Below are 27,445 nucleotides of genomic sequence, written 5' to 3' on the forward strand. Positions count from 1 at the left end.
CCAAAGTTCTGTTGTGTGATTTTGTCTCGAAGGCTTGAGGGTAACAATATTGCATTTGAATTAGGTATAATATCATTTTCATTATAAAAAACTTTTGCAACGCCATGGAATCTTGTCAGTTACCAAAGAATGTGTGAGTTACGGGCCCATTATCATAGCAAATATCAAATCATGCACAAACACTACGTGTTAGCGAATTTAATCTAATCCCTGTATAACATATACCTAAAGCCACCATCGAATCATAGCGCCGTTTTTTAAAAATCCGATAAAATTTCGTTATTCAAACACCTCGTCGCCACCGTCTCAGTACAAATTCTTTTGGTTGTTTAAATATTTCTTCGCGTCGCTCCACTTTGATGGAGCCTGGACCCAAAGGCCGTTTGACACGTAAAGGGTTTGACATAATTGACGGAAACTCTTCGGTGGAAGCTGCTTCGATAGTTAAACCTGTTATCCAGTGCCGCTCAAAGCCTTTGATGTGATTTTCCACTTAATATGCAGATGGGCTAATTCTAGTTTAATCTGGATCGAGTTATTTATTCTATATTGAGGTTGTTTCATATTTTCCATCTTAGGTATTTGAAATCTTTGATGTAGTTTATAGGTCAGTAATCGGTTTAACCTGAGGAAGGTGAAATATAGCAAAAGTTATTTCCATTACATTTTTCAGGAATCCGTCTACATTGTTTTCAAATATATGACTCAAATAGACAGTGCTAAATATTCCTTCTATTTTCCAGCGAAACTACACTGGACTGAAAAATACTTGTCTTGAAAGTTACAGCAAAAGTATTGGTATTCGTATGTATTGGAAATTATTCACAAAGTTATCCGGAAGACGGATGGTAGAGTATTGTGTTCGGAGTCAGCTACAAAGTTATTTTAGTTTCCAATATTCTTGAAATGTGATAGATTAGGTTTGTGGATTCTTTTACCAGTTTTTGATATTTGTAGATATTTTGTGTTTTCAATATGCTGAATGTGTACGTTATGTAGGTAAAGCGAGAAAATTTTCTTCACGTTCTTTTTCTACGTGTCCCTTATGGGCCATTCCAATATCACGACAATCTTGTTTGATAGAATTCCATGACAATGGAAGATTTGATCAAATCCAGACTTCATAATTTGTAAGGTTAGCAATCATCACGATCAAAAAGAAGAAGAGGAAACACATAAACGAACCAACAATAAAATTAACGCTAAAACAATGCCAAATAATTATCATCACCAATCGCCTCCATTTACATTATTAATTAGACACTCAAAATGAGATATTACGAACAACATAAACAGCGTATTATTCGAGGTGAGCAGAACATGGTAATTTTGACGCGCAAAATTTAAATCCACCTTTCATTTTGGTAGCGGGCTTCCATATCTACTCTTGAATATTTTAGGCCTCAATCATGGCAATTACAAAAGCTTTGCTTTGCACATTACCTACACGTAATATTGGGTTCAAATTTTGCGTATATTTCGTGTACATTGTAGTCTGTTATTAGCACTTATGTGGCATTTATCATCCCTATTGGTGTCCACTACTTAACGTAGGCCTCCCTCAATGAGCGCTAATCATCCCGGTTTTGGACAGTCCGCTGTCATCCACTGCCTGCCATCTTATTTAAATCACCAGTCTTCTGTGCAGCAGAACGTCCTATACTTCATCGTCATTGCTTAATCGTCGTCTACTCTCTGCTATAATGTATTAAATTGATACTTAACTTGAGATTATTTTTAGTAATTTAGTAATATTAAACAAAATATTCTCTTCATGTTAGTGTTTTTTGTATTACTCAATTATTATGTTGTAGTATTCAAGAATATATCTCTAAGTTTTTTTTTGGGTCAGTGGCTTACTCCCCCATTGGTCAAAGCACCTATGGCTGATTCGGTTAATTTAATTTAAAACAGTTTTCGGGGGAGTCGGCCACGGGTGCTTCGACCACTGGGGCCTAAGCCACTGACTCTAAAAAAAAATCGTACAGAGATATTTTTTTTCACATTTACCAAAATACAGATATACATAGCTAAAGATAGCATTCCATCTACTTAAGACATTAATGCTACATTTCTAATGAACTATAATTAACTGGGCATTAGTCAGAGTAGTTTTGATCTTTGATCCCGTGATTGCGATTACTCATGAGTTTAAATGATGCCGACATTTGACATTTCATAGTGAGGGTTACACAGGTTTCACTAAGTTTTGTTCGCTTGCTTTATTTGCTCTTTCGTTTTGTTGCGAGTTCATTGATTTTATGGCTGTATGGAATTTTAAAAGTTGCAGACTTTTAGCAGGCTTAACTTCACCCTTCCAGATAAAGGGGCGTCAAACCTCCAACAAACAGATTTCAGGTTTCCCAAAATTACTCGTTGTTCTGTGAACCTCCGGTGATTTTAGGTTTGTTAGGATGACAAATGATCAAAGTATATTTGAAAACAGTCCCCCAGGACAAAAATAATAACATGATTGACCTCAAGATTTGGTCCCAATTCGGAGGTATCAATTAACGGGGCTGGGTGCGAGTGAGCGTCAATCTTGAGGGGTCGTGACCTTTGCAGTGACTCACTCATAATCACGCAACGCGTCGAAGAAAGTTCTTAATGCGAAGTCTGTTCGTGCATTATTTCTTAACATGATTAGATATGCAGGTGATAATACATTTACGTAATAAGATTAGTTGAGTTTGAGATGATAATGAACAAAAATGATATGTGAGATGATTACATTAATAAGCGTTATATTTACTCATTAATCCATTGGTTCTAATTTAACGTTGAAATGCTTCTAATTTTATTCGCGAAACTTCAGTACGAATAGAAAAATCACATTTCTCGCGTTCAATTCAATACCTGAGTCTGTCTGTCCGATGTAATCGGCTTGGCTCTCACTGTCAAGTGTAATAGGTCAAATCCGAACGATAACAATGTTGTTAAATAACATATACTAGCCAAACCTATAGATAACACTACTGGTATGTGCTGTTTTGAAGGTCACGTTAATTTTGTTAGTATTGGAAACATCATCAGCCTTAATTTCAATGCTGGACAGGAGCCTCTACAAACAGCCGTTCCCGATATTCAATCTATGTGTTGTTTCGCTTACTAGAGATAAGAATTTGACATTACAGGGGCTAATGTCTAATTTCTATTGATAGCTAACTAAACTGAAGATTGGTTAAATATTGGGCACAGAAAGATAATTTTGGGTCCACGAGCGATGGGTAGGAGAATTGGTAGAAATTTTTTAACAGATTAACAGTCAAGCTACTCAATAAAGAAACTATATTTTTACACCCGATGTAATAATAATGATAGCATTATCACCATAGTAGGCACTATATCTGTAGCCCGATAATGAGTTGTAGGTATGATTAATAGTAAATAAATAAGATACCAATCGTATGACTCAAAGACAACAGTGAACTGAGCTAACAAATTTCAAGGTACTGCTCATTGAAGGAGTATGGCTAATAGTAGTTGAATGGACAGTTCACGAGGTATATCGAGCAAGTCTTGTGCAAATATTTGTATAAGTCGCAGTTAATATATATACGCCAATGCGACTGTTATTAGTAGAGTTTTCGGGATTGTATTTAGCAAAAAACTATAATTTCTTTGCATTCAAAATTTTATCTTGCATAGCTCTAGTCTATATTTTCGATATCGAGCTTATTAAACAATGTCGCTATACTCAAAGTACAACCATCTTTCTTTGGAGCTATCTAAGTATATTCTTCCAAATATTTTAATATTTAAAATACAAGAATAGAGATTTCTGTATTGCAGTCTAATACAGAAGTAGTTAAATAACAATCGAAATTGATTCATAATGGCGTTGTCTAGTAAACTTACTATCGAATTTAATAATTGACATTAATTAAGTAGTTAATTTGACTTACCACAGCTGTATCAGGCCGGTGAAACAAGCCAGGTCGTCGATGGCGATGTAGAGCAGATGAATGATGATGAAACTTGAATGCTGGATGGTGACACATATTTAACGACGCTTATTTCTCCTCTTGGCTCTCTTGTACTCAGCATACATGAATATAATGTGTCGTATGCATGAGTTATTGTTTGTTACCACTGGCTTCTTCTCAGGATCGCGACGGAGGGACCTCCAGGCGTTTCGGGCGTAGGTCACAAGACGTGTAAACCTATTTGAGACAGCTCCTCGATCCATTCTTGAGATCTTGCTTATTCTGCGGACAAAGATTGCTGTTAAGGATTTTTGTAGATTCTGGGATGAAGGGCGATTGGTCTTCTTAATGTGCACTGTGGTTATAATTATGTCTACCTAACAAGAATTTGAATTTACGAAAATGTATCTGATGGTATCGAAGATAATCTGGTAATTAGTGCGTTGAAACTAAAAAGAAGCTAAAACTGAGTGATTTCTTTTTAAATATATTACTGAACAGAGCTTAAAACTGCTGAAAATCAGCTTGTGTGAAAACGGTCTACAACATCAGCATAATAAATATTCTGAACGACGGAGTAAGCACCCGATGCCGTCCCAAATTTTGGATAAACCTCATAAAATTCAGAATAGACACTAAAACGCAATAGAAATAGGTTTTTAGTGGCACTAAAAACAACATGTGACGGTGCCCAATTGGATTGAGACGTTAAAAGTGTCAATGAATTAGTATTAGCCATGAAACGAGCTTATTTTTATGCGCAATTGTACACTCCGGTCTTATTTTATATTGGGATCTTTGAGGGCATACATAAAATGTGAATAAACTCGCGGTGGTCTAGAGGTTAAAGTTACTTGGCAAAAACTCACATTTAAATGGCCTCTCGTCCTTGCGATGCTTCTATCACCAGTTTGAATGCAACCACCATGTAAAAGTAAGATGCTCTTGAATACCAAGGTCGAATTCCTTACGTTTACACTTTCGCATTATGTACCTAATGATAAAAAAGTAAATCTAAAAGGAATTTAAATAGTCAGTCATAATAGAATGCATTCACAATATTCGATACCCATATCATCGAAATTACGCTGAGTTAGAAAACCGTCTTTTTAAACCCACCCCTTAATAAAACTAAAGAACAAATAGCTATGCAAAACGGCTATAGGTAGGTATAATTCAAATATTTTTTGCAATAACTCCTGTCATAATTGTAACTAGCCGTTTTCCCGCGGTTTCACCCGCGTCCCGTGGGAGGTACTGCCCGCACCGGGATAAAATATAGCCTATGTTATTCACAGATAATATAGCTTTCTAATTGTGAAAGAATATTTAAAATCAGTCCAGTACTTTTTGAGTTTATCCATTACAACCGAAGAAACAAACTTTTCCTCTTTATAATATTAGTATAGATATAGACTACAGTGAACCTTCTGCAACAATTCTGTCAGCTACCCACTCCAAGCTTATGTTTCGTAATCTCATTGCGATCGATCAACACATCTGCCTCGCACGCAGTTATTAATGGCTGTGAGTAATGGTCTGAACCATTGAAGCACGTCTTGTGAGGATTTACTGAAATATAACTCCTCAGTTAGTCTGCTTGTAAGCAATATTGCAGTGTACGTGGTATCTTAGATTCTCGGGTCGAGTAGAAATCTTGCTATACAATGAGGTCGATTTCTGGGTCGGGGTAATCGCTATCGTAGGTTTTCAGAAATTGTTACTAAGAACCAAAGAGTCTGGAAGGTGGTAGTGATACACTCCTGTGCCTGTGATGGCACGTAAAACTGGTTATAACCGTTACTCAGTAGCAGTATTTGTTAGAATTTACGTCACAGGCCGTTAGGCAGATTTGTGAAAACTCTGACACTAGGGCTTGTTAGTTGATAAAACCTAGACCCACTCGAATATGAATTAGATGATTTTGTGCACAAAGCTAGTGTTTGCATTTAGAAATGTTCATCTTTTACATTTTATATTGAACAAAACAGAATCCAGGGGAATCCCCACGTTAATTAAAATAATATCTCTCAACTAAATAATAGAAAACAATGGCTAATCTCCGATCGGGTGGTAATAACAAAAATCTAATAATAATGAGCCAATAAGGAAAAATCTGTCATTACCACATTAATGACGTCATGTATATCCAATTAGCTGGTACAATGATGATAAATACATACAAACATACATAGTATGTAGCTAGGTATTGGTCTCCCAGGGGCTTTATGCCACGTGAATGCGATTTGCCTAGTGTAACCACAGTTATAACAAATTCTAGCTAATTTACCCGTGCCCCGAGAGAATTACTTGCACCAAAATCCGTTTAGTATGTTTTGAGTGAAAGAGTAACAAAACATATCCATCTATCCAACTATACCTAGTAACTTTTACTTTTATAATGTTATTTGTTATAGTGATGATCATAGCAGCTGTTCTCTAGCATCCAGATACAATTTTATAATTTGAGCAATTACATTTTGTTTTAATTTTAAAACATTTTAATACTTTTTGGGTGTACCGGCTCACACACAGTAAAATACAACACACAAGGATTTGCTTGCTCTAAACCCATGAGTAGCATCTACTAATTTAAGTACATACTACCCATAAGTTTAGAGTAACAAATAGCTTTATTTTAAATGAAATACCTACACAAAGTGACCGGCATAACTTTACAGTATTATTACAGAGTGCATGCACGATAAGAGTCCGGTATTTAGCTGCAACTGAACTAGTTAACTGTAACTAACCCGTTTATTGTACTGCATACTGCAGTTGTATGCGGTGACCATGCTTTGCTTTTGTCCCACAATCATTTAAGTAGGACATATTTTTGCGCACTCGGTAAAATAGATGATACACGATTAAAGTATAATTAAGGCTGGCCCTATATATGAGTTCTTCAGTTGAGAGTTATGAGTATCAATGTGGATGGATATAGTGGAAGGGTGAAAGAGGCGAAGGATGGATTGTGTGAAAGTTGACATAGCAAGGAAGAACGTTAGTTGTGAGACCACGGCAGATAGAAGAGTATGGAAGAAGAAAACATGCTGCGCTGATCCCAAATAAAAAAAAAACAATTGAGTAAATGCAAAAAGATGATACGTAAGGCTGCCTTTTAAGTTCTGTCGTTTGGTAACCTCCCGCGATTATTAAAAGAAAATATATATGCTATTTGAATCTTTTTGAATTTAGAATTCGAAAACAAAATAATGTTTTTAAATAAGTCGAATAGTTTTATTGTTTCGTCCATTCAAAGGTGACAGGTCGGTTGCAAAAATGGAAATGTGTAAGGAAAATTTCAGTGCGATAATTTTCTACTACTTTAAAAGGGGATTTTCGCGACTTCAATGCTAGAAAGAGATTAGTTCTGTATTTAGTTATGTAGCACCATTCCTTGGGACCGCAGCACGCTGATATTTAGAATTTCAACCTGGGCACTCTAGCTTCAGTGACAAGCCACGTGAAGGTCGTCCAAAAACCGCCATGATGCAAGTTTATATCGAGGCTGTGCGGCAGCTAATCCTCGCAGACGAACATGTAGCATATGGTGAAATAGAGGCATCCGTGGGCATTTCAGGGACCACAGTCATAAATACCCTACATAAAGAACTTGGCGTAAGATAGATGATCTCTCCTTGGATACCACATTTTCTTAGCGACGATCAAGAAACAGCCCGAGCAAGTTGGTGACGTTAAACTCTGCAACGATACGACTGAGGAGAGTCAAAGCAGGTCTATGATATAGTTAGTGGCAACGAGTCCTGGATATATGCTTACGATCCGGATTCTAAGCAGCAGTCAGCTGTCTAGGTCTTCCAAAACGAGCCAAAACCGACCAAAGTCGTACGCTCGCAAAGCACTTAAAAAAAATGGTTGCCCCGTTTTTGGCCAAAGGGTGATCGTGTCGCCACTATTGTACTAAAATATCGCGAGACGGTTACCGCTGACTCGTCTACCACTGTTTGATTACCAAAAGTCATCACCGAATTTAGAAAAAAATATCCAAGACGTGGAATGATACTGCACCATGACAGTGCAAGTTCGCACACCGCCCGCCAAACACGGATGTTTTTGAGTTAACAAAATGTTGAAATATTGGATCATCCACCTTACAGCTCTAACTTAAGCACTAATGATTTTATTACATTAATCAAAATTAAGAAAATTCTTCGTGGGCTACCTTTCAGCACACCTGAAGAAGCTGTTGACGTATACAAATCGGCCGTTTTGACTACCCCCACTTTGGAATGGAATAAATATTTAAAAACTGGTTTGAATGCATGCAAAAGTACATTAAAATTCGCTAAGTATTCTTAAAAAAATAATAAACGGTAATAACACATTGGAATATCTATACTTATTTCAAACGACACAACTTAAAAGGCAGCCCTCGTATGATGATGTACGTCCTTGTGTTTAAAGTCATATTGACTTGAACCCAATAAAATTGGGACACGATCCAATCATATTCGGGAATAAAATGTTTCATTATACTGTTTATCTTGAAATAAACGTATCAATAACTAATTAAGCCGAGTGAATGATGCGGAAAAACGATATTCAGTAATAATTAATTAGTGCCGAAGCCAAACTTCCATGAATGCATGTAATTAGCATGATAATTGGCTTAGCCGGCAAGTGTGGTTGCGTCTTGTTAATTAATTACCCTATCTCTAGACGTTAGAGAGGTTAATCTTCTGAGACAGCTATTTCGTCGTTTTAGAAGGACACATAGTCGCCGTATGAGCCTAAGCCAACAGCGCGACTTTTTCTTTTTTTTTTCTAAGTCGTTTTTAAGAAGTCTAAAATACTTTTTTTTTGTTGTAAAAAAGGCTTACTCTGGCCATTTCGATTTTTCCCAATTTTCATACTTTCTGTCACACGCATCAATTATCAAAATCGACCCTCGCGTTTTGTATAAATAGTGACTATAAATACCTAACTATATAGATATGAAGTTTCGGCAGCAAGCGTATCAAATCGCGCAAACTGCCGCAACATATCATATACGCGAAATAACAGCTATCTTAAACCAAAAACAAAGTTCAATAAAAAAAACTATATAGATATGTAGGTGCATATGTACATACATGGGGTGATAAACCCTCTCCCTATTCAGAAATTCAATTTTATCTGTCTCCTATTTTTAATCAAATACAAATTACGTTTGACCGAAAGGGGTGAACATCAAAAGCCTAAGTCCTCTAGCAAAAACAAATTATTGAGAATTAAGGGGGTTGAGAGCCCTAAAAATATCTGTAGGTAAGTCCACAACATTCATCATTCCTCATACATAGTTGTTGAGGAATTTGCACAACTATACTAGTGCATACCGCGGATCTCGCCACGTTTAAACCCGTCGCTGTGGTGGGCCGAGATTTTGGATTATGTCTGAATTCAGTTAGGTTTTAGTTGTCATTTTAGAAATGTTAACTGTTATGTAGATGGTTAGGAAAAACTTGTGGTGTAATTTTTGTTGTTAATGAAATCTAGCTTGTTCTTCTCACATCCTAAACCCAGTATCTGGTTTACCTGACAAGAAAACGTTTCTTGAAATTTAAAAGCGGATCTATAATGATCCCAAACAGTAACTTTGACAAAATCAGTTCATTACCTTTGCCACGAAAATCGTACAGACAGAAAGCCGACGAAAGCCGTATTTTGTTAAGTCAATCAATCAATCAATATATTTATTTGTGAAACATAGGTAAGGACAGATCTAAGTTAATAAAGAGTCGTAAGTAAGGATTCTCTCCATATTACGTAACTAAACATCTAAAAATAGCCTAACGTAGTGAAAATACATCGTAGTAGGTATTATATTAACATGAATATCGTCAGGGCCGGTCGTCCGTTAACCCTGCAGCTCATTGATATGGCAGATCAATAGCTTGCAACGCTGTGATGCAATCTCCTATCTAGGTGCATAGCGGTTTATGATTTTATCTGAATTTTGTAAGTTGGTTTCTTTTTCTTTTGCGTAAAATGTAGGTAAAGTTTCGTTTGTTGCGGTGATTTTGAGTTTATTTGTTTGAACGGATGAATCACAGAAACTACTTGGTTGATTTGGAAAACGTTTTTGGTGTTAGGAAGGTAACCCTTTTATCGAGGATTACTATAGATTTTTTATCCAGTTGCACGGAGTAGTCGCGGTTGAAACCGCTGGCGAAAGCTAGTTGAACGATAAAATTCTCTCGCAATATTGTGCTTTTTAGGGTTCCGTAGCCAAAATGGCAAAAACGGAACCCTTATAGTTTCGTCATGTCCGTCTGTCCGTCTGTCCGTCTGTCCGTCTGTCACAGCCGATTTACTCGGAAACTATAAGTACTACAGTGATGAAATTTGATGGGAATATGTGTTGTATGAACCGCTACAAAAATATGACACTAAATAGTAAAAAAAAGAATTGGGGGTGGGGCCCCCCATACATGTAACTGAGGGATGAAATTTTTTTTTTCGATGTACATACCCGTGTGGGGTATCAATGGAAAGGTCTTTTAAAATGATATAAAGTTTTCTAAAAAACATTTTTCTTAAAGTGAACGGTTTTTGAGATATCAGCTCTCAAAGTCGTAAAAAGTATGTCCCCCCCCCCTCTATTTTTATAACTACGGGGTATAAAATTCTAAAAAAAATAGAGGTGATGCATGCTAATTAACTCTTTCAACGATTTTTGGTTTGATCAAAGTATCTCTTATAGTTTTTGAGATAGGTTGATTTAACTGTAATTTACGGAACCCTTCGTGCACGAGTCCGACTCGCACTTGGCCGGTTTTATTTATTTTATCTTTTTAACTGTCAGGATGTGTTTTGCATGACAAAAAAATACACGGACCTGTACCTACAGTTGATGCTAAAGTTTGCTAAAGTAAAGCAAACAAACACAACAGTTACACAACAGATATACATAGGTACGTAGGTACTCTAGATAAGCGCTCTAACTCTGACGTCACGTTACCAACTCGTGTTGAAGTACGAAACTTTAGCAAACTCCCGTGTTCGTGTCGCACGAAAAACTTCGCACTGAATTTTGTGTAAGGCTTCGTGTACATTGAAGGTGTTAGATCAAATAGGCGTGTAAATAAAATAAGAAAGAAAATACGTTTAGGTAACTTCTTATTGCTAATTCTATGCTCGTCAATTTTAGTTGAGAGGGGACAGCGAAATGATCCAAAAATGGGACTTGTAAGGCACACACGTCATACTTTTGTCAACTTTTCAATTTTAATAACTCTGAGCAGCTGTCTCTTTTCTCTTTCAGTTTATTTTAGAGTTCTCATCATCTTCCATACTTCCTTCATCTTCCTAACTAAATTCAGCCATTTCATGCCTCGCATTAACATTTTATTCACACCGTATATATATTGCCGACTTCGAAAACAGTGAATACATCGAATCGAATATTCGAAAACTACATCGTTCATCGGCCACAACCGTTGCAGTAAGCCTAAAATCCTTAACCGTACGTTTTCCACAAAACCGATTACAAACACTCAGAATATCTGTTACTATTCCGTAGTTCTAATCTTGCCACAAAATCCTTTGATGGTTGAATAGTGTTCACTTGTATTTGTATTGAACAATGGTGGTACAATTTGCCGCAGTGTAGACTCAGCTTTGGTTCCCCTGAATAAAGTATGAGAGACTTGTCATTCAATAATGCACGGCTGACTTGCAGGTAAACTTTGAGTTAGCAAAGTTTGATTTACGGGTAATTTCGATGATTGGCTTATCTTGTCTTTTGAGTACTTCTACAAAAAAATTTGTGGAGAATTGTAGAAGACATAGTCTTTCTTATAGTGTATTTTTCGTGATTTTGATGGATTTCCATGAAAACATGTGTCTCTTAAATAGTAGGAACCATCTACCTCGGTTGCAATTTTAACAGTTGAAAAAAAACTTATTTTGATACAATCATCTGCCTAGCCTTTTTCTTTTACGACTGTTTGTCGAGAAATTATATGTGACATCAGAAGTTTATTATGTCTAATCTTTCGTCATTATTTGATTAAGTAATCTATGAGATTGTTTATTTATTTATCAGTATTACCTAAACAAATTAATCTAGTTTGAAATACCTAGTTCGAAAAAGGTCGTAAGAAATGTATAACTTTCTATCCTTTAATACATCGTATGTAGTAGTTACTTTCGTAAATCTTTATCAGGATTAAAATATAACCAATAAAAACTCTCAATATAACAACGTGACTACCGCGACTTCTATTAAATAATTTTCGTAATTATTAGTTTAGCAGATCTTGAGTTAACTTTTTAGAACTTCACAAATACTCCTAGTATAGATAGACTAACAGAACTCACGAATCAATGAAAATCATTTTCCAATTGAAATTGTTAGTCGAATCTACATGAAAAACAGCGTACATTCTCAGCTCAAAAGGATGTAAGCTGTATCGAAAATTAACGCCGTCTGCGTTTCATCCGGCAGAAGTTATCTCCCTTTGACGCATTCTATTGGAAATGCGGAAGATTCCAATTGATATGGAACGCTCTGAAAATTCTGTACCTCTATGTGGAAATACATTGAATAAATACCGACTTCAGCTCGCTTGCAACGAGAGGTTGGCGTGTAAAAATGTTTTCAACCTATTTGCAAATAAAATATTTTTTATATTGAGCTTGAAATCTTCAAATTTTCTGTATGCTCCGTTTTATTTACTGTAGGGTACTAGAGTCAAATAGGGGGTTTATTCAAAACTAGCACCCGCCTGTGGTTTTGGTCACTTCCCGAAGGTACTACTATCTGCGCCCAGTTTCAAATAGTCTATCATACTATTTCGACAATTTCTGACAAGTTTAATCATTTGTTCAGATCTTTTTAAGTGAAAGTAACAAACATTTACATCTACATATTCAAACTTTAACGTATGTAACAACAATTCAATGTTGTTATTTACGATGTAATGCTTATACCCACAGACTAAACAACCCGTAGAATGGTCATACCATAAAGTGAAATTCTAATTCAAATTAAAATACCTGTACAGACAGCAAGGATCAAACTATGCCAGTCAGTCCAATGGGTAGGAAATATGCGGCACGGCGAACAGAACCGGATCCGTGCCGTATCCGAGCCGTATCCGGCGTCACGGTCCCGTCTGCGTATGTGAACTCCGTATTATTTCCTATTGGCTTGCTTACAAATATTATCATTAATATTTTCTTCTAATGGGAAATTATTTTTCCGATGTTTTTTTACGGATCAGTTGCTGTTATGACTGGACTGTTTCGTGGAAAATAGTGGACATGATATTAATTATTTTTGCTCGTTGTTGAAGTATGTTTTTTCTTCCTGTAGACATAACAACATAAGAATATCTGAAGGTGTAACATTATTCCAATAGAATATAATGTGTCTCTTTGATATTATTAACTCTGGTTTTGGGAATGGGCAAAAATACCAACCATTTTATGATAAAATACTGCGTTTTCGTAAATATGTAAGATTTTGTATTGCTATTAAGAAAAGTCACGAACATTTATGCCCTTGCACGTCGATTTTAAAGATCCATTTTCACAGTAATGTTCAAGATGCTTATTTTCGTTTTTCTTTTGTTTCAGGTAGGCTTACCAATAATGTCTTTGATAAACGCAGGAAGAAACTGGAACAATACCTAAGAATTGCATCACAAGTGGTAAGTAGATTATCACAGTTGAAACGTTATTTCAAACTGAAATATTGACACCGTTGTAAAATTTTTGAAAATACGCTTATGTCATCATCCTGCGAGCCCAATCATGTCGGGGTCGGCTTCCAGTCTAACCGGATTCAGCTGAGTACCAGTGCTTTACAAGAAGCGACTGCCTATCTGACCTCCTCAACCCAGTTACCCGGGCAACCCGATACTCCTTGGTTAGACTGGTGTCAGACTTACTGGCTTCTGACTACCCGTAACGACTGCCAAGGATGTTCAACGACAGCCGGGACCTACAGTTTAACGTGCCATCCGAAACACAGTCAACGGTGTCTAAGAAATACTTAGAAAGTACATACAAACTTAGAAAAGTTGCATTGGTACTTGCCTGACCTGGGATCGAACCCGCGCCCTCATACTTGAGAGGTTGGTTCTTTGCCCACTAGGCCACCACGACTTTTATGACTGGACTGTCAAGAAAATACGCTTATGTACAAACCCCAAAAGCTAAACTTACTTTACTTAAAAATATGCGATATTTTATTTAAAAAGATAAACTTCATATTCCTAGTTTGCAAGGTGTGCTCTGTAACGAGTTTACCTGTCAATATTGTCACGCGTCAAAACTTTTCGCGCCATTAAGGCTGTCAGAAGTGTCAGTGTCATCTCGCTTCAAGATGGCGCCGTCTTGCTCGAAAAACGTGATGAAGTGAAGGTGTCCCTCAGTTTTTATTGCAGTTTGTTTTTTGAGATGCCACTCAAAGGAAATATTTTGATGAAAAAGAAGAGCTATTTTTCAGACTTTAATGTGCCATATCACATATCGACTATTTATACATTGAATATGTCATTAATATGAGCTAAGTTTATGAATCAACTATTAAAATTCAATTGAGAAAGTGAGAGTTTTCTGTACAAGCATTCATCTGAAAGCTGTCGTTGAATTCAGGAATAATAATTGTATTTATATATTTTGTCGTCGGCATATAAAACAGACTCCATTGAAACCATCTGAACCGGCAGGGTAAACGTCAAAAATACCCTGGTATCTAAATTTAGCAACATACCGACAAACTGAAAAGGGCCGTAAATCTCACCCCGTTTACTGAACCCGATACACTTTCCTACCTACACGCTTACACAAGCGTGCTATTTACTCATTACACCCTAGTTTTCTAACCTAGGGCTAAAAAGGGTTACCCCGGCCCTGATACATAAAGGGCTTACGAGGGAACATGGTGGGTTTTAGTCAGTAAAATCTGACACTCCCTCACGCGTCATCCACAGCGAGAGGGGTCAGTTGATGATTTCCTATCAAAGGGCTAAAAAGGGTATTAAGTCTTACGTGTCTATCTATGCATATATCTGTGGCCTCGTATAACCTAAGCGGATGATGCAAGGATTATATTTTTATTTTTTTACTCTTGTTGTCGTGTCGAGAATTCCTATAAAGTTTTAATCTAATATCGTCGTTCAATAACGCAGTCATACGCACACTTCTTTGGGCTGAATATAAAATGTTAACTTTTACTGCACTCGTAAAACGTAGAATGCAATATTTTTCATGATCTGAATAGTAATAGATTTGTACTCAAGCAAAATGATCGTGTTTCTTACTGTTTTATTTTGTGAGTTGATTTTTGGTGCTTTTAGAAGATATACGTGTGTGCTTCTATTCAAATAAAAATGTGCTATAATCATCAGATAATACAAAAGCATCAACTGTGATTTCTCCTTCAATTCATAACTTTCGTAATTACTTATATCTTGGATTCTAAACCTTAAAGGAATCGTTCATAAGTAATCCAATTTCATTATACATAGCTATATATACTTATTGCATGACTCATGAACGTAGTGTCAAAGCGCATGCAGTCACGTGCGCTAAAACCGCATAATACAGGGTGCTGCATTTAACGCAAGTCGGTTGAATCGCTCGGCTGCTGCCATACAATGAACAAACAAAAAAAGAACATCACAATTATATGTATGGTGTTTGTCGCTAAGCTTAGAAACTATTGCAATGGGAAAAAACAGTGTTAGATAGATAGTCCATTTATCAAAGAAGGCTACTTTTTGTTACCGTGAAACTACCAGCAGAATCTAGTTCATTTCGAAATAGCAGAAATGAGTAACTTAAATACCTATAAAGTCTAGACTTATTCCAACTATTGTTACCAATAAAGCAGTCAATAGCACTTGGATTACTTGAACGAGTACTGAGAAATCCTGCAGTCTGTGTTTACAATCTTATTTCATATCGATATTGGTTTTCCTTTCACAATGTTATTGGTTTTCATCTTTCATTTACTGAACATTTTACTAGTGAAAAAGATTATTTCAACTGTGGAGGATTTTAAATATCATTAATCCGTTCTGTATTAAATTTATCACGCCATATTTAATATTGTTCTTTCTGACTGCTAGGTTGTCAAATAACAGTTTGCAATCGAATAATTTGTAGCGATATAAGTCTAATGTTAATTTTCAATACAGATACAATGTGCGGTGAAGCTAGAAGTGATTCAGACTCCACCTATTACATCATATCAAATGAAACGCAAGATGACATAAATCTAGAAAATGCAACACATATAAATGAACTTATACCAAACATAGCTCAAAGCAACGATACTATACTCTTTGACACGTTTGTAAACGTTTTAATAGAAGTATCAACTGAACAACTGAGATACGTTAAGTTTAATATTATGAATAATTATGATTTGAGTCCATCTGATGTAGCAGATATCAAAAAAGCTTTCATTAACATCGAGGAAAGGTATACGGAGATGGTCAACAATAAATTGAAGACGTTGCTAGGAGCAAAACCTATCAATGTCACAGATCATTTCATGCTTGATTTTATGGATGTCTCTAATTATATTCTAGAAAAAGTATTAAGGCACCACGTGAAAAATGTGAAGGGAAAAATGCTGGAGCATACGAAATGGTACAGGCAGACGTTGAAAGAGAAGATATTAAGGCAACAGATGAAGATTTCTTTTAATTACATAGAAAACAATATATGCGATACTCTACAGATTTGTAGAGACAGATTTTATTATAGTGACTATCTTACAGATTGGTTAAGAACCATAATGAATTTATCGTCACGGGACTTGAAGCGCTTCTTCGTCCCGGTAACAGAGATTTTAGAAACGCACAAATATTTTATAAAGACCAACGTAAAATTTCGACAAACTGTTAAATATATAATCAACGCCGAAGCCATCGTTAAAAGGGATACCTTGGACTTCGTGGATGAAATTTTGGTGAATCCTGACAAAATTTTAAAATTAGCTCCGGACACTTTGAAACCGAGTATTATACTTTTGCGAAAACTATTTAACCTTATCGATGGAGTTTACGATGTCAATGACCAAAATATAGAAAATCTAGAAAACGTAACCGAGATGCTAAGAGATTGGATCGAAGGCAAAACTTTTGATATTCATAAAGTGTTGAACACAATTGTAGAAAACATGAAAATCAACGTAAAAATATGGCCGCTGGACATTCAGAATAAAATATACTACGTATGGTCTGAGATTATAGCGTTGTAAATAAATATTTAATGTAGGTTTTTTATGTGACATGTGCAATTTGTTTTATTTTTAAATTCAATGTTGTATGTACTTTCAATTACTTTCCTGAGCAAGTTTCAAAGTATATGTAGTATCCAGTATTTTCTGCTAGCTAATCGTAAGTACTTACGGCTGAAGATAGAAAGGCTTTACCGTCTTGGTATAACAAGGCACTTAGGCTTTTACTGTCGTAAGCTCTCCGGATTATCAGGCCAGTTAATTACTTTACCGATCAGGATAGAACCTTTATTCCAGTTATCCGGGACAAAGGTTCAATCTCCATCTTGAAGTTGGAATATAATGTTGTTATTTAAGGTGAAGACTACGCTTTGAATAAGAGCATAATTAATGAGGCAATCACCACCGATTTTGATGAAGTATTATGCTTATGAATAACCTTAATCAGCCTTGTAGATGAAGGCAAGGGATACACATATATCTTACCAATAGTAAAACTCACTATGCAACGTTTTGTAAGCGTTGGGGAGTTTCCTCGTGAAAACACACTGTTCGCTACATCATCAGGTTACAATGCCATTCGTGTTTTTTTTTTACCAATTTTAGAGTCCCTAAGTCTAGAAGAAGTGGTTCAAGTACGTAAATATGACTAATTAACAAGACAAGGTAAATACAAGCCTATAATGAAACACAAACTTAATCCACAGTAAAGGTATCGTTAACTAACACTTGTCCATCATAAAGTGAATCACTATAGCTACACTATACGTACTACATCTAGATATGTTCGGAAACGCTCTGAGTCATCTCGCAGTTACCTACTTTATGAATGGAGTAACGTGTGTATGTTACACAAGCGAGTGATTATCGCTTTTATTCTTAAGTGTTTCATATACTGGTTTAAGGCGAGGAAGTGGTCAACAATAATTCCATAACCGGCACGCGCATCTAAGGCGCCAAAAGGGGTCGGAGCGTCTGAGCGGGGCGAGGATAACAATACGCGCGCTAGCTTATAACTAAAAGTCGTAAGCGACAAAATGGTTTTGTAATTTTAATATTTAGAAATGATAATTTAATAAAAATTCCTACTACCATTTTAAAGAGTATGTATTTACTCAACTACTAAAAAAGTTAAGAGGCTTAAATCGGTCTCGTTTGCCCATAATATGTGAATCTCTTTTTAAAAAGAGGTATGTTTGATATATTTTTCTCTGTTATAAAAGTTACCTAATCATGTTTCTACAACTAACAAAATAAGGCTTATATCATGAACTTTCAGGTAACCAAGTTGTATTTTGATCCGTTTTGTATTTACTGAGAAAAATTGACATCCTTGGCGCCAAAAATTCCAATTCGTCCTCTTAAAATCCATGAAAATGTCACGTATGTGTCATGTTAACACACATATTTAACTCTACCGCAGTATAAAGTAAATGCATACAAAAACACGTGCAAATATAGTCGAAGCTCAAACAGCAACATTTTCCCATAATATTATGGTAACACAATGGGTGATCTCACAGTAGTTTCAGTGTTATCGAATACTTCCTAGCTGGTAGTGCGGTTTACAACATCGTAGTAAGCAAAACAGTTTGTCGCTTCGCACGGTTATGTAAGCCAAGTATGCCAAGCTTCAATAATGGGGTAAGTAGTGATTTGTTTACACTTCAGTGGAAGATTCTTACAGCCTTACTGTTACAGCCTTTTATTTTGGAAATATAAACATTTATAATACAGCTATCAATACTGATCAAAATCAAACCATCATCATCTGCCTAGCCTATCCCAACTATTTGGGCTCAGCTTCCAGTCCAACTGGATGCAGCTGGATGCCAGTGTCTTACAAGGAGCGATCAAAATCAAACCATTAAGAGTAACTATTAGGTTAGGCTCTGAATAAGGATTTTTGAAAGCGAAAAGACAAAAATAGAAGGTTTTGTATAGCATAAGAAGATAATTTGACTTTTGAAGGTAACTCTTACTTAGCATAACAATTACTGCAATAATGCACCTTAAATCTTCTCTGAAAGGGTTTAATTTTGAAGTTTAAATGAACAATAACAAGCAAGTCGGTGTCTAGGAATGGCTGGCCAAAGGTCTCGACTTCTGCCCCTTTGTGTTATCAACGTGAATGCACTCTTATCATTTCAAACATTCCTTTGCCAATTTATTACAAGTAAATTATTTTGATTAGCAAAGACCACGGAATTATCATAATTTTTAAGCTTATTTTTCGTCTTCTCAGACACAGATTTTGAACACATCAATGAAAAAGTTGAAACTTAAAAGTAATAGCTCTGAATGTGAATGATCGTTTTTGATATTCGACCAAAAAATTCAATATTGCCTCGATAGCAATTGTTCCAGGTCACTGCGAAAAATCTTTATATCATCGAAATTACGACATTTTTGCTCGACGAAGTAACGATACTCCTTTTATGGCAGTTTTTAATAATACATAGTTCATCCATTCATGGATGGTTGCTTAACTTTATGATCTGATCTGTAACTTAGCTCCCTCATCATTGCATTACCAACAAAACAATTTACAATACTATTCCACTCACAAACCCCCAAACACTAGTACATAACTTCGTCATTGAAAACTAAAATAGATACCATTCAAACTAACTTATGCCTAGCCCTCGCACAATCAAACTAATTTCAACTTTATATCTTAACACTATAGCTGAAATTAGTTTGTTTGGTGACCACCAGTCGAATCACGTTTGAGCGACAATGGGCACCATTTATGTATGGAAGGCGTATGGAATGTGGTACATCCATTGTGTGATATGATTCAGGCTACTTGTGGTAATCGTCGTGATTACTAGAGTCGATGCCCTTTGCTCTAAGTTTTCGACAACGTGTAACTTCAGGGTTATGTAAGTTATGTCATTTTTGTTTTGATAAGTTGTTTGTTTGCAACTATTGGTGACTTAGCTATGGCCTTTCTAAACAATTGAGTGTATTATATTGAAACCTTTTAAGTTAGTATCGAGTCTCAAAAATATGGACATAACAATTTATTAATCTTTTAATTTGTCATGGCAGTCAATGAATCCATTTTAAAAGTATGATCGTATCTCTCACGATATTGCGAAACAGTTTATCTTTCTCATAGCCACAGTCTCCAGTAGGCACAAAAAATGAACTCGCAGTTTTAAATCAATGACTTATTAGGTACGTCAATAAAACAACGAACATCTGGCCGCTTAAAAAATAATTGAAAACCAGTCCCGAATTGAAGCAACATAAAATTAAATTACGTAGCAATATAAGCTACTAGCCGTTTTGCCGCGTTTTCACCCGCGTCCCGTAGTAACTACTGTCCGTATCGGGATAAAATATAGCCTGTGCTACTCGGGAAGAGTATAGCTTTCCAACAGTGAAAGAATTTTTGGAATCGGTTCAGTAGTTTGGAAACCTTAAGACTACAAACAATAAAAAACACCTCTTTATTATATTAGTGTAGATATAAATACAATAACTATAGTAGATAGTGTTTTTGCATACAAACTCGAGTCGCGACATTCCTATATGCTGCGGTGACGTCACTCACCATTTACCGGTAAGGCTGTTTACAGACGAGCGATTAAACGCAATTTGGCACGACAATCGACAGTCGTAATCGACGATTGTCGGAATCGCTGCGGATTCGGAGCGTGAATTGTTTGGTTTGCCAACATTAAAATTGATTGTTGGCTCTATATGTTAACGTTTTACTAACGTTTGCTTTTGTAGCGTTTTGATTCAATACTGACTATACTCGTTACGAGTATTCAATTATCTCGTATAAATTTTTAAATATTTACCCTCTTTCCTATTATGCTAACCTTTCAAATAATGATATTGGCAGTTAATCCGATAGTAAAGATATTTTACAAGCGAATATTAAAAAAAAAAATGTGCAAATTCCACGGAAAAATCGTGCGAATAAAAAATATAAAAAAACGGTCAGGGATTAGAAAAGTAGGTCGACCGATAGCACCTTCTAAATCTCGTGCTAAGCTCGCTAAGCTTTAACATAGGTTATTTTCATTAGCATACTTTAAAGAGGAAAGGTTTTCCTTCCGTACTTGATAAATGAATATTTTATCACATTGAGAATTTTAATAACATTGAGCAGACGGAGGAATGAGGATCATGTTATGAGACAGGTCTTGATGGTTAAGGTTAATGGGAAAAGACCAAAAAATTATGAATTGAGTTAAAAAGAAACTGTGTTTACTTGTAAAATGACGTCGTTCAGAGAAGTATCTCTCTTTCCTGCTATGCATCCCATAGCATATAAGTATGGGAGAAGAAAACGACTTCAGAACATTCCATGAGTAAAATATACCAAGTTTAGATATTTAAAAAAAATTGAAACCCAATGTCGATAGTGTGTAACAAGATTTTTCTGTTTATACTTAGTATAAAATCTTTGTGGCGACCAGTAGCATTGTTCCTTGTCAAATAAATTGCAGTAATTTGCTTAAAATGCTTGGATATATACGTTGGCTTAGTCTAACAACCGGCTAGTATAATTTGCGATGTTACATACTAATAATTTTATAGAGATTTTGTTGTAACCTATTATTTATCGATATGGATATGTACGTATCTTTTTACACTATTTACTTTTATAATTGTAAGATTTATTTTCGTCCAAAGAGGAGGAGCCTAGGCCTAGACCGTTACAGATTTTTTGTTAGTAAATGAAAGGGTAGGTTAGGTGTTTCAAAAATTGTGATGAACGAAAAGTAATAAGCTCGATTATTAAAGACTAAAGTGATATTTGTCCTCGAATAAACCATTGCCAAAGACTTCAAGCTATGACTAAGAATATTTAAATGCTAATAGATTCGCAACTAAAAGCCTTATAAGGATAAAATTATAGGCATAACTTTTGCTACTACTAAGAAACTGTTTTACATACAAAATATTTGTAGAACACACTTCACACTAATATTATAACGTGGAAGTTTGGCAGTATGTTTGTCATTCTTAGGTTCTTAAAAAAATGGTCTAAAAGTTCCGTTCGTTACTTCGTACAATCAAAAAACTTCCCTTAAGTATATAATATTGATAACGATGTCGTCGTTAAAATCAAATTATTTTGAAATACATAAGTTTACTTAGCCTTCTTATACTAATATAATAAAGAGGATACATGCATGTTTTTGTTTGTTTGTACCATAAAGGCTCTGAAACTAATTATCAATTTGAAAAGATTCTTACACTGTTGGAACGCCACACTCATCCAAAGTAACATATTTAGGCTTATCTTATCAAGGTACAGGCAGCAGCTCTCACGGGACGCGGGTGAAACCGCGGGAAAACGGCTAGTTTCTTAAATCTTGAAATGATTTCGAAAAGGAAGTGGGTTGTAGATTTCTTGGGATTTGTGTTTTGTAATCCGATTTCTTCTTGTTTCCTTAACTGACTCATGTTAGTCTTTCACACAGGTGGTATTTTTGTTTGTCATGAAACGGTGAGTGTTTTTGTAGAAATAACCGTAAATTAACTCTCCACTTTTTTAAAGTCGTTTGTGTTGAAAACCAAAGTCAATTTCTATTTCACAAATTATAATCTTAGCTTTAACACCGAAAGCTTGTGATTGGGTTCAAAATGTCCAATTATACATTATCATCGTAACATCATCTGCCTAGCCTTTTCCCAGATGACGATATAGTAACAAATAGGATATTTACCAAGTTCCAGGTGCGGGAAGTAGTGTTCAGGACGTAAACGGAAGCTAAAATAACAAGGTTTCTGTTCTATCAATACTCGTTGCAACATTGTAGGCTCCCGTATAAAACTAAAGTGACAGACCGACATTGAAAAAAGGCAATTTAAAGTTGTGATGAATTCCACGCCGGCCCGTGCTTCAATATCTGGTGAAAATATTTGCCAATTATATCTGGGAACACGTGTAGATTGAAATTCAAACGTTATCTCAAAGCTTTGATGCAACTGTACTAAAACAACGTGTTTTTTTTTTTAATTTGACCCAAGCTACGAGGATACGACAATTTTGGCAGTCGGCACGGGTAGTCAGAAGCAAGTCAGTCTGGCAACTAGTTTTACGTAGGTGTATTGGGATTATATGGGTTGTGGACGTCAGATAGGCAGTCGCTCCTTTTAAAACACTGGTACTCAGCTGCATTCGGTTAGACTGGAAGACGACCCCAACATAGTTAAATAAAGTCTAGGCAGATGATGGGATGTTATGACGATGGTGATAAAAATGTGTTAAACTCAGCATTTCTCAAAGTGTGATATATTTTTGACCGTTGGATTTTATCTCTCGTTGTAAATTGCTTTAATTTGGCCTTTTACAGACTTCAATACTTATGTGGGAGGTTATTTTCGCTCACTCAAATATTAATTTTGCTGATTATAACATTTTTGCAAATATTGGCTTACCACCCACGCGTTGTTGAAAACAGCAACCTTAAAGTTGTTTAAATCAGAAATTGAAATTGTTTATTTGCTACTTATTCCCTTCACAGTAAACTCAAGATACAATTAAGTATGAATATAGCGAAGGTCCATATCTGGCTGAATATGCGTCGCGTATTTTTGGTCGCGCTACGCCAGAACATACAAATAAATGTACATATATAAAACACTTGACAGTCCACACTCAGCTGATGATACGTAAGTGCGTCGAATGTACATTTACGAAACGCACGACAGACGTATTTTCCGTCAGAGATTAACCTTCCCTCTACCTACTTTCAACTGACTGCGGTAAGTAAATTCCCCAGTACCTAGCTAAAACCACGTGTGAATAACATTACCTTTTATCATTCGCTTCTAGTTTCCCAGATCCCAGTTCCAGTTAGTTCCAATCTCCTGCAGGTACAGTCTAAGTTGATTAAACAAACACGCTGGACAAACAGTCCCGTAGGAACAATAATATCGCAGGAATACGAACGTTTATTTGAATAGAGCGAACATCAACAGAAATGCTAGTCAAATATGTATGTATGTATGTAGCTCGCCGATCGTATAATTGGTTAGACCATTCACCCTGATATGAAATTCTTCACATTCTGGGTGGGGCTACAATCATCTGGATAGCCCTTCTCAACTATGTAGGGGTCGGCTTCCAGTTTAACCGAATGCAGCTGAGTGCCAGTGTTTTACAAGAAGCGACTGCCTAACTATCTGACCTCATTAACAGTATACATATATTATATGTATAACACACCTGGGAAGCCCAGTACCACCCCATAAGTAAGATTGTCGGACTTAATGGTTTCTGATTACCCGTAACGACGTTTTTTTAAAGCAAAATCATTTTTTTCCTTTCCCATTTTCTCGTCATGTTGAACAAAATCATCTTGAGCTTATAATTTGAATATTATCCAACATAATTATATCTCCAGTAATACAAATAGGTATTTATGAACGAAGATAATTCGCTAGTTGCCACTTAGCAGTCGTGATCAATGTATTCGCAGTTTAACCTCTGATTGACACGCTGGGCCGCAATAATCTTGCGGGCGCGAACCACTCGAGACTGCATCAATTGAGATGCAACTCAATATTCATGCAAGTGTTAAAATATCGTGATAATGCTGCATAAGGCCCAGACTTTGCTAAAAGAAGTTTGAGGGAACCAATGGGATTTCTCTGCCATGTGTAAGCGAGATATTTTTGAATTAAGACATTATTTTGTTTTTTTTTTTTTAACTTTCGGTTTAGTTTAATGCAGTCGGGGCCTTAATTTGATGAATTGTTTTTTTCATGCGAATGTAAGTTTTTAGCGCCTTCGCGATAGAACGTCATTAGCTATTTTGCTGATCTTTAGTCGAGAAATCGATAGAGTCTTAGAGAGGGATTTTTTTCTTATCATAATTTTTTCAGTTGCGTCATCTCAAGGATAATATGTTTTCCATGTAGCCTTCATAAGATTAATCTATTACATACTCGTACTACATACATTATCTTTTTCTACGAATCTAAAAATACTACGTTAATAAATTCAAAAAGCATCATTGGGAAGTTGACTTTTAATATTTGTCACTGTATATTCACACGCAATCCTGAAGTTCAAATGTATGAAAAAACGTGTTAGATTTAACTTGTACCAACGAAACAGGTGGCAGACGGTTCGCAAAAACGATGTCAATATTTGTGCTCAAATAAAAAGTCGTTATTCAAAGCGACAGAAATGTTATTTCCCTATATTTAGACTGAATATGGAAGTATTTGATTTGTATTCAGTACATGTCGCATCAATGTTTGCATTTCTGAAAATATTATTATTAAATAAACTAGTGTTGTGAGTATCCAAAATTATTGTGTTAGTATTTTATTCCAGTATCTAAACTTACCTCCCCACTCAGAGACATTTAATGGTTATTTAAGCCATTCCTTATTGAAGGATTTGTATGACATTCCGTCACTAAGGAGTGACTTAAGGAATCATTAAATGTCTCTGAGTGGGGAGGTTAGACTTTAAGTCACCTCAAATGTAATTTATTATCACTAAGAAATAAATCAAAAATTCATACTCATTTCTTACTTAAAACTTGTCTGTACTTTAATAATTTCTTCGAAAAGTGTGCGAAAATGTTCACTATATGTTGCAACAACAATGTTTGTTTTGTCATTGTCTGTCGACCTTTAGGAAAGTCTTCCAGACAAAACATGTAACATGATAAGTTGTCACTTAGCACGAACGTAAAAGTAATATACTGAACTATGAGGAAAATGGCTTGTTATTTTATATTAAAGGGCATCTTCTGTTTATGTACGGAGAAAATGCATTTATGTAAAAAACAAATAACTTTGTTCTATTTGAAGGTATCGAATTGGCAAACATTTTTTTTTATGTACGGACTTTTAACTAACCTGGCGATGGTTTGATGCTTCTTTTCCCTATTTTTATCCATACTTAAAACGAAACATTATTTTGATTCTTTAATGGCATCATTAATGGCTCCGAAACTACTCAACCGATTTGAAAAATTCTTTCACTATTGGAAAACTGCACTCTTCCCGAGTAAAATTGGCTATATTTTATCCCGGTACGAGCAGTAGTTCCCCCAGGACACGACAGAAACCGCGAGAAAAGGTCTAGTTTTAAATATAATTAATGTTAATTCAAATGATTAAGTTCAAAGAACCTTCCTTGCGATTCGTACGACTATAAGTGGTGGGGACGCGATGATTGTCAATTGTTTTTACATAGTGCCTCCAGGAATGTTATTCATAAGTGAGCCAGTCACGTTTTGGTGAATGACATGCATATACATTTCCAAGTAGAGGAAGCTTTGGTTATTGATAACGTGCTATTGTTTATACTAGTTATGTGTGGGTATTTGCTACTCATTTGGGCGTCTCAAAAAGATTTTGTTTTTTTTGGGAATGAATGTATAAAATAACTTTTGAATTTTCTGCTTCTGTTTAAAATAAGTTTGGCATCCAAATACCCAAATGCGTTATGAAAAATATTATGTCTCCAGTAAAATAACATTAAGCTATTTTATACATACAGTAAGTGGTTACAAGATCTCCATTTACAAGCAATTTTATCAAACCAGTTAAAAATAAACCATTCAATTGTGACTACATACTCATCTAAGATGTTAACACATGTTTCAAGTATTCACATTCTAATAAACGCTTATTTTCGACAAAGCAAGTTTGCACCAGATATTTGATTTGAAACCACTGACCACTATAACCCGTATTGTGCAACGGACAATACAACTTTTAGTTGGCCTCAACTTCGGTCCTGTTGACCGATGAACGGTCGGTCGGACCACTGTCAATATGACAACGGACGGTAGCAGTTTATTGCAGGACAGGGTTGGGAAATGAAGATCGATGTCGGCTTCAATGCGCTTTGAAAGGGTTAGCAGAGTTGATAGGTCGGTGGAACAAAAGTGCAATTTAACTTTGTTAATTGGTCTCTTTTAGCGTGGATAAGTGTGGTAAGGCTCTAGGACATTTTGTGATCTGTAGAAAATATAACAACAAAGTATGAAAAAACAAGCGGCAAAGCCTTATAAATACCTGAACATTTATGTGTATTTATACGAATTCTATGCTGACGTAAAGTGTCAAAATAAACATCAGCCATACAAAATTCTATGAAAACGATATTGATATTTCCACGATTTTGAAATGAATATTTTTTTGCCAACTACAACGGCAATTAACAAACCACATAATTCCTAAAACTATGCAAAATTAAAAAAAACTGAAAATTGCTAAATTGAGTGGTATTTCAACTGGGTAATTATTTAAACTCATGTAGGTACAGAAAGTGCAATTTCAATTAAGGTTTTAAGCCAGTATTCAAAGTGCATTT

General features: G+C 35.7%; 2 protein-coding genes and 1 long non-coding RNA gene across 5 annotated transcripts in view; 2 read left to right on the forward strand and 1 right to left on the reverse strand.

Annotated features, from left to right (window-relative positions):
* The window catches only part of LOC110376548 (Krueppel-like factor luna), a 128,324-nt gene that overhangs the window by 41,795 nt on the left and 59,084 nt on the right, over positions 1 to 27,445 (forward strand). The gene's annotated exons all lie outside the window — the stretch shown is intronic.
* The window catches only part of LOC126054617 (uncharacterized), an 83,562-nt gene continuing 60,040 nt past the window's right edge, over positions 3,924 to 27,445 (reverse strand). The window contains exon 3 of the long non-coding RNA XR_007511014.2: positions 3,924 to 4,208. This is a non-coding gene — a long non-coding RNA (uncharacterized LOC126054617). The remainder of the gene's footprint in view (positions 4,209 to 27,445) is intronic.
* LOC110376546 (uncharacterized) lies at positions 14,939 to 17,369 on the forward strand. Its single transcript, XM_021335041.3, has 2 exons — positions 14,939 to 15,213; positions 16,082 to 17,369. Exons 1-2 carry the CDS (start codon positions 15,186 to 15,188, stop codon positions 17,149 to 17,151), a joined length of 1,098 nt encoding a protein of 365 aa, XP_021190716.3. The 5' UTR covers positions 14,939 to 15,185; the 3' UTR covers positions 17,152 to 17,369.

This window comes from Helicoverpa armigera, chromosome 1 (assembly GCF_030705265.1).
Source record: "Helicoverpa armigera isolate CAAS_96S chromosome 1, ASM3070526v1, whole genome shotgun sequence".
NCBI classification, from domain to species: Eukaryota; Metazoa; Arthropoda; class Insecta; order Lepidoptera; family Noctuidae; genus Helicoverpa; species Helicoverpa armigera.